The sequence below is a fragment of the Alligator sinensis genome, unplaced genomic scaffold (genome assembly GCF_000455745.1).
Source record: "Alligator sinensis unplaced genomic scaffold, ASM45574v1 scaffold969_2, whole genome shotgun sequence".
In the NCBI taxonomy this organism is placed as follows: domain Eukaryota; kingdom Metazoa; phylum Chordata; order Crocodylia; family Alligatoridae; genus Alligator; species Alligator sinensis.
The window spans coordinates 261,311-270,160 of NW_005842481.1; the positions used below are offsets into that span (position 1 = coordinate 261,311).

Below are 8,850 nucleotides of genomic sequence, written 5' to 3' on the forward strand. Positions count from 1 at the left end.
GCAGCAGGGGCAGAAGCATGAGGAGGAGCCATCACTGGAGGCGAGGGGAGCTGAGCAGCACCCAGGCAGCTGAAGCCACACCAGGAGCAGCCCCACCAGAAGCTGTGCATGCTGGCCAGGACTGGGGCCAAGAGGCACTGGCAAGAGCACAGCACTGGCTGCCCCAGGGGGGTTCAGCCACATATGGAGTGCTGTGGGGTAACTGCAGACTGGATCCAATCAGTTGGCAGGTGCACCCCACAAGCCAGATCCAACTGGTTGGCGGGCTGGATCCAGCCTGTGGGCTGTATTTTGCCTACCCCTGGCCTTATAGCTATTCTGTATGCTTCTCTATGCAGCACTCTTATGAAATCAGTAATGTGCAAAGTCTAGTAGAGTTCTGGTGCAAGTGGCACCTCATACACTTGTTAGTTCCTCATAGTGACTTTTGGTAAGAAGCTCTTCGTATAGTCATAGGCTGTGTACAGACATTCAATTTCTCCTGGGAGAGTCGCTGCTCTCCTGTGAGAAACTACAAATATACAGATGTTCAGGATTTTTCTCCCAAAACAAAAGTGGCTGCTCCAGGGGAATAGTAACCAGGAACAACCAGGGTTAAATCACTCCCAGGAGAGTTTCTAAGAGAGCATCTGGGAGAAGGTACAGCACAGTCCTCTTGGACCCCAGAGTGCTTTACTTCTTCCCTCCCTCCAGAAGACAGTATGTCGCTCACTGTACTCTGGTGCTGCAACTGAGCAGGGAGCAAAACATGCTCCCTTCGCAATACCCAAGTTTCACATTTTAATAAAAATATATTTAGCTTGTTTTCTAATTTAAAGGGCCACACTTTGTGCCTGGTCTTTTCATGCAGGGCATCCTACCTGCTTTGGTCTGTTTAGTCCTCCTAGTCTCCCTGCTCTTCCTGTGTGTGTGCAATAGAAGGAAACAATATAATCCCAGAGTTTGATCCTGCATAGACAGGATCTTCCCTGAAAGAGCATTCTATGGATTCACTTGACCTCAGGATGATCATAATGGATAATTGATGTATAGGTATGTTCCTTTCAGATTTGTTTCTTGAGGTAAAGACATTGTCTGATATTTCCAAGTTTGCCTAAAGTTAGATTCAGAAATGTAATAAGTAACCTGACTTTCAAAGGTGTTGGGTTATCCTGCAGCTACTCTCAAGTCTGACTTTACATGCCTGTTTCTCTTTTTTTTCCTCATCCATGTTTTCCCCTGTATCTTACATGTTGGCCAAAAAAATGAGAAGGCATCTATGCTTCGGGGCATCCCAGGTCATGTTTCTAAAAGTGTTCCTCACACACACATGTCCTTATGTCCTTAGACCAACACGGCTACAACCCTAACCTACACACACACACACACACACACCCACACACACCCACCCCCCTACCTCTGTTTGAATAAACTAAGACCCATTGTAACAAACCAAGTCTGTTTTAATGGCATTGAGACACCCTTGAGCTCCGCATATTTCAGATGTTCTGCTGCTTGCCCGTGGGTCAGCTTCTCACTGAAGCACAATTTAGTTCCACCTGCCCTCAGGCCTGACCTTGCTGTTCCAACACAGAAAGGAAATTCCCTTTCAGTGAAAAAAAATCACCCTCCTTTTTTTTTCACTAGAAAGCAGTGCTGCCCTCTGACCAGGGAACTGCCCCACTCTTTCATCTGTTTTCTGCCAGTAACTTCTGCACTTGTCCAACAAGTTATCCCAGCTTCTGCTAGCGGGGGGGGACTAAGAAGTAGCCCTGAGGCATAGGGGTTCCGTTAGGCAAACAGCCTTCCTTGAAAGCATCCCTTATATACCTTATTTTAATATTCAGACCTCAGGGAGCATGTGTATATTATGCAAATGACTTCCTCCCCCTGAGATGCATCTGCTTGACATGTCAGGTGTTACTCCTGATTTACAACTATACTTAAAATGTGTAGAAATATTTACATCCTTTCAGAGAGATAAACAGTTAACCATATTTCTTTGGCTGTCAATTATTCAGGAAAGATAATTCTCTCATTTACTCACAGGGTGAAAAATATCAATCTCTGTATGAGATTCCTTCTAGGTATATGTCTCCTGAGTGCTCCCTGCTAAAGACTTCCCCTTTGAAATGTAAATATTTGTTTGGAGATGAGCCTCGGCTCATCTACGCATGGCCACTTCCCTGGCTGGTCATTATGCATAGCCATCCCAAGCAGGGACTCTAGGAAATTAACTTTCCTGCTGTAAACTACTGTTTCTCAGAAGTGCAGATAGTCTTTGTCTAATCTAGTGATTCCTGACATTAACTGAGCCTTCACCTCATTGCATAATTGTAGTCACAGAATAAAAACACAAAAATCCATTTGCATTGAATGCCATAGTTCATACAAACATAAAATGCTAAAACTGAGCATAATTTAGCTATAGAATCAACACTACATTAGTACATCTAATTTGGGAAAATAGCTATGCATGACACAGAGACCTCCTAAATCAACCCTGCTTTTGGAGTAAAACTGTGACACCCGTTCAACAATCTGTGCTTCCAAATTGAATCTTTGAATAGGCATCATTTTTCTATCTAGGGCAGATAAAACTTACACATTTCATCTGGTATTTTATTTCATTTGGCACTGCTTAGGTTGATTTGGGTGGGGGAGAGGGAAGGTTTCTAACTGGACTTTCCAAGTACAGCTTTCATTCCCTAGAAGGTTTACCACTTAATGAGCATATTGTTGTGACCCTGCCAGAGCTATGGGTATTATTGGCAGGCAGAAATGGTGTTGTTTCCTTCCTGCATAGATTTGCAAAATATCAACACAAGTAGTAGTGTTGCTTTCTTCAGCTTCTAATTTTTAGATAAGAGCTACTTTATTTTTTTTTTTAAATCTGAATTTTGATATTTATAAGTAATGATTTTAGGAACTTTCTCTCTCTTCTAGAAATTTGGAAATGATGTAGTTTCCCGGGATTCACATGATACTACAGCAAGTGCAGACCGACAGGATGGCAACAGTTCAGGTAAAGTTGTTTGCGTTTCTTCATCTAGATCATTTTTTTAAGGCCAATAAAATATAACACATGTAGCATGTAATCACATTTCTCTCTCTTAACAAAAATGTAATATTTTGTGATCTTGGGATCACTGAAAAGGATTAGTAAAGGGGAGCTAGTTTTCTGGTTTGTATTGTTACTGAATTTGACATCACTTCAGAGAGAACCCATTCCACTGCTAGCTTGAAGGCCAGCAATTTTGCTCTCTTCATGGTTATCTGGGGGCAAACAGGTGGGGAAGGAGGTCTTCTTGCATTCTGTTCCTCCAGTCCTCTCAGAGGATGCTGACTGACTACAGCAGCAAGAAAGCTGACACTGAAAATCAAAAAGTGGCAGATAGTTTTGGGCACAAAGGAAAAACGAAGCCCTGAATATGATTGCCGTTACTGAAAACAAGGCCAAAATATAACCAGTAGATCATTTTGCAGGGTTTATAGTACTCGTATGCCGTACTGGGTAGGTAGTTCTGGTCAGTGATGTACTTAATTCTCAGAATGGGTATAACATAGTCATTTTCAGTTCAAGGTTCCCTCACTGTTTTGCCAAGGTATCTAAATTTGGCCTAGGTAGTACAGAAGTACAGTTCAAGCTCCACACCTATACAGTTCTGGGACTTTGTGCTGGGATTGTCAAACCATGCTGATCCTGATGATGATTTGTGTGTCACAGAGAGTCATTTGGTAGCAGCTGGACTGAAGAGCATGTGTTAAAAATCCAATGTCAGTTCCTCAAGAGTGGCACTGGGCATTTCAGGGGTATAAGATAACAATGTTGTCAAAGTATATGAACATAAAGTTCAAACCCATTTTAAAAAACAGTTCCTGATTTAGCTGCTGGCTGATTGCTTGTGTTGGAAACCTATTTGCGGTTTTGGACCATTTCTAAATGCAGTTTAAAAGCTAGTGTGTGCACTGCATGAAACAATGATCTTAAGTCAGCCTGACTTTACAGACTCATACTTTTTGGAGAAGGAAGAATTGTTTTGTTTATTTTCTGTATCCTAATAAGATATGAGGCCACAGGACTGAGAAAAAGTGGGTGTGCAAAGAGTTAAAGGGGGAGTTGACCTCAGTTTTTCTCTCAATGCAATGTTGCTCATTGCTGCCTGTGACATGTTCCACCCAGACTCACTGCAGCATAGCACAGCAGCTCTTCTGGCTCTTGCTGCCAGATTTCTTTGAACCACTGTTAGGTAAGGAGCTCCTTCTGGCCACACCCTCCTGTTACAACCACAATTTGTCATTGTTTTAGCTAATTTGTTTTATCGTACTCCTTTTGAATAATGTTACCGAGCCTGAGATTAGAAAGGCAAGAAACAGAGTTAAAGGGAAATTGGGGCATATTACTGAGACAATGGTAGGCAGGATGGGATTCAGAGAGAATGTTTTCCTTTTTCTTGGTTTGGGTACCCAATTCTTCTCCCTCTCATGTACATACATATACACACTCACTTGCCTTCACAGAAAAGTGTAGTGGAGAAAAGTGGGAAAGCCATCCTCTGTTTGCTTGTAATGCTAAAATGTATTATACATGTTCACCTGCCACCCAGTCCTTTTGGTTAGACCTGAACTCAAAGCTGTCTAACTAAGTATGTAAACTGGAAAGACATTTGGAGACTCCCTGCAATTAGCTATACCAATATTTTTACACATTGCACTTAGAATTCCTGTGCTCAGCACTACTGAAACAAGTAGGTTTTCTCACCTGGAATAGCAGTTAGCTAGGCCAAATCCACATCAAGTTATGCCAAAGCAGGCTGTCTAAATTTAGGTGCATTACGTTCGAAGCATGAAACTCTGCAAGTCATTTAAAGCGAAGCAGGCTTCCCTCCAGAGATCAGCTACATGTCCATATAAGCCTTCTGGAGTCCTCCCAGAATTGGGAGGAAGGAAATAAGGGCAGGTATTTTGGTTATTTGTATGCAGGATTTCAATACATTTTTTACCAGTTTGCACAGCTGGCTGTAGCTGTGTTAAATTTTAAGTTCTTGGAAGAAAATGTGATTTGCGTGCAAATGTGTTCAGGCTTTGCTTGGAATCAATAATGTTTTAATAAACTTGCTAATGGGCAGGACAGTATTCCATATGCAAAGTTACCTAGTACATCAGAAGATTGAGTAGTTAAGGCTTCGCCCTCTAATAAATTTCAAATCTGATCTAAAACCAAATAATAACAACATTCAGTTTTACTTGCTGACAGTTCAGGATTTTGCCTCCTCCATTCTGGATTCCCTGGTTTTGTCTTTGGCAGCAGGACTGAAAAAAAAATACTGGCTGCATTTTTCACCTTTGGTCCATAGAAACACTACTCCCACTGGCACTAAACAGCCAAAGATGAACTCTTCTGCTGAGACCTTCCTGGCTTCCCAGCAAGCAGATCATGCCATCTGCTCCTGAAGTCCTGAATTGGAGGGCCAATTCAGCACCACTTTAAATAGATCCAAGATGGTAGAGACACCAAGACCTCTCAGGTAGATGAATGAGCTGCCAAATGCTCTGTGCAATCATTTAAACATCTGCATCTTTGGATGCCTCTGGAATCAATGCTGAACTTGGAACTGTGGGCGTTCACCCATTACTGCCTTTTTTCTGTGTGCTTTTGCTGATGTGGGGGTTTGCCATGTGAGTGTACTTAAACAGCATTCCTCCTCTTTGAGTAGGATGTTATTTATTTATTTAGTCCTTCGTTCATTTTAGTGCCTAAGCTCCAGCAGACCCTTCCAGAGAGTCGTTTTGCCTTGAGTAAAGGTGACTCCACTGTGGCATCAGGAGAAAAAAATATCAAAACAGAACCGAAGGCAGAAGCCAGCGCAAAGGCTCGAAGTTCTTCCAATACACCAACCAGCCCGAAGCCTCCGCTGCAGTCAGCAAAGCCCAGCCTGACTGGACGACCCACGGTCCCCCAGAAACCACGCTCTGCTTCTCGAACTGGTGAGGAGTGCTTTTGGGTGCCTGTTATCCTTGCGGGGTACTTTGATCAGGGTTTTTGTGTGTGAACGGTGAAGGAAATATTAGTAGCTAAATGCTGAAGGGGGATATTAAATGTGGAGAGAGAGAGAGGTTTTTCTTTCACTTTCTCTTGAATTGCTTTCTTTTCCTGCCACCCCTAATTCTAATGGATGCATTTTAATTACTGGAACTATGATCAGTAATGGTAAATTTTGAGAAGAAATAATGGAAACAATAATGGATTACAAAAAATCACCAGAGCGCTCTCATGCTAATTATTATTTTATGAAAATAGTGCCTGGAGAGCCTATTCAGGATTGCGATAGGCACTGAATGAACTGCCTTTTGTATTTTCTCTAAATCCCTACTCTAAACACCAAATGTTTCATTTTTTATTTTTGTGCAGGTTCCTCTTAACCCCTTGAGCAATTGACTGTTTACCCCATGCAGTTTATACAAATCTCTTCCATGCCAAAGCTCTTAATTTTCACTTTGATTTTAATTTTATCTGTCTCTCCCCACCTGTTTCCCTCTATTGTTGTGTCTTACTGCTCTTTGCCTGAAAGAATTGTTCTTCCCACTCTAAATCAGTAGGTTTAGTCCTTATAACCCTGCAGGGCTGCTGCTTAAGCTGCTACTAACCTCTTCTCTCCCATAACCTTTTGTTTTAGGTATTATCCCAAGACTTTAAATGAAGTTAAAATTAAATGACTCTGCTGGTTTCCTATACATTTACTTACCAGTGAGCTATCAGGCAACTCCTCCCCTTCCCCCGCACCCCAAAGACAATGATGCAGACATGGGGGGTGAAACATTAAACAGCGGACTCAGATTCTGCTGACAGCCATTATAAACATAGTTTATTTATGACTAATGAATGAAAAGCATGAATATAGTCACCACCAATCTTGATGTACTTGCGTCACTTGCAAATATTAGACAAGTACCATTTGCAGATTGAAGTTGTAGCCTCTTTGCCCCTGTTTTCATATTCGGGCATTACCTTGGGTGCCCATATGTCCTGGATTGGCTGGGACAGTCCTGGATGTCAGAGGCTGTCTCAGCATCCTGCCTGTTGGAGAAAATTGAAGCAAAAGTCCCAGGGTTGGTGTGAACCCGCCTGCACATGCCTAGCTTCTGACTCAGAAACCAGCCATGTGTGGGTGGATTTCTTCCAATCCAGGACTTTTGCTTTGCTTTTCTCTAGAGAGCCCAGCGAGTTGGCTGCTTCCTGGTCCATACCCCACTGGGCTGCAAGCGGAGTCCCTTGCGCAGTAGAGTTGCGGGGAAGAGCCATAGGTTTGTGTGTGGGTGTCCCGTGATCTCCTGACTGGCCCCACTCTTGGGCTCTGTGGGGTTGGGGCTGTGTGCATGTGTATTTTTGTTTGTGCACTGCACTGTCCTGCCCAGCCCCACTCCTGGGAGCCACAGCATTGCCGGGGGGCAGCGGGGGGAGGGAATTGCACATGTTGGCACCCACTTCATTCCAGATTTCCCTCAAATTATTGTGGTCACCCTAGCATTACCTAGCCCAGCCTCTGCATCAGTTAGAACTTAGTTTCTGTCTGGTGCCTGATCAACCCTTAGCATTTAGGTTGTCCTATACTGTATATTTTATTCATAATCAGAGAATAAGAGAAGCATTCAAGTAAACATGATCAGATGTTTATAGCTAGAAGTTTACCCTTCTTCTTTAAGGACATAAGGTATCTAACACATACATGGTAGAAAGGACTGAGCCTCATGTGCAGCTCCCTGTTTTTTGCATCTCACATGTCCTACGAAGGCATGTTTTAGACTGCATCTGTTCATCATTGTTTCCACCGGTTCAGGTCCTCAGGTGATGATAAAAATAATAGTGTTATTGCAGACTAGCATCCCACAAGAAGTAAGCATGATGGGAAAAAAAATGGGTTATCAGAATTCTCCTTGCATTCAGACAAGGTTCTTTGGGTAAATCTGATATCTTTTATTAGACCAACTCAAATGGTTGAAAAAATTCTTCTGAGCAAGCTTTTGGGTATAAATACCCTTCATCGGGCATACCTAAAGAATCTTGTCTGCCTATGTCCTTAAACCAACATGGCTACAACCTATAAACCTCTTTGCATTCAGGCTTCAGTTGTTTCTGTCATCAGTATAGTTGGACCACTGGTATGAAATTCCCTAAGAAATTTTAGTGTAGAGAAATTCCTATTCTTTTCCGGGATACATTTGGGTAAAGTCCTGTTCAGTTATTGGTTCTTTTGTAAGTCTAATGACTTTAAATGGTCCATTATAGTAACAGGCTACTACCATTCAAATGATGGTTCTTCTTTTGCAAGCAGCGTATTTCAAGATAGGTAAAATGTACTAGTTTGCATTGAGGGGTCTGCATAGAGTCTACATTACCTTCTCAGCCTTTTGGCTCTGATCAAGTGTTTATTTGACATGCAAAATACACATTTGACCAATAAAGGACAGTCTGTCATGTTTAGCCAGATCCTTAAAAAAGGATTTAAAAATGCCTGTTTTCTTCAAGTTGAAAGTAGGGACAATATTTATTTTTGAAAAAGGATATGTATTATGGAAGCTACAGTAATTCCTACTAGTATTTGTACCTTAAAATATAACGTTCTGCCAGACTATTTATGAAATGTGTGGTTTTATTTTTTTAGAAATTAGAGCTGTGAATAAAAAGTCTAGCTTGATTGATTTGCCACATTAATAGGATGACCAAAAACAGCAATGTGGCAAAAAATATTTTTTTTAAATTGGAATAATTTTCATAGATTTCATAGATTTCATAGACATTAGGGCTGGCCCAATGATGACCCCCAAGTCTCTTTCTTCCATAGTGCTAGCCAACATAGCACTGCCGAGCCT

General features: G+C 41.9%; 1 protein-coding gene across 1 annotated transcript in view; it reads left to right on the forward strand.

The window, feature by feature from the left end:
• CARMIL1 (capping protein regulator and myosin 1 linker 1) overlaps positions 1–8,850 on the forward strand; it is a 211,633-nt gene that overhangs the window by 189,762 nt on the left and 13,021 nt on the right. Inside the window, exons 36-37 of the mRNA XM_025212749.1 lie at positions 2,926–3,004; positions 5,734–5,967. Coding sequence (XP_025068534.1) covers positions 2,926–3,004; positions 5,734–5,967 — 313 coding nt within the window. The remainder of the gene's footprint in view (positions 1–2,925; positions 3,005–5,733; positions 5,968–8,850) is intronic.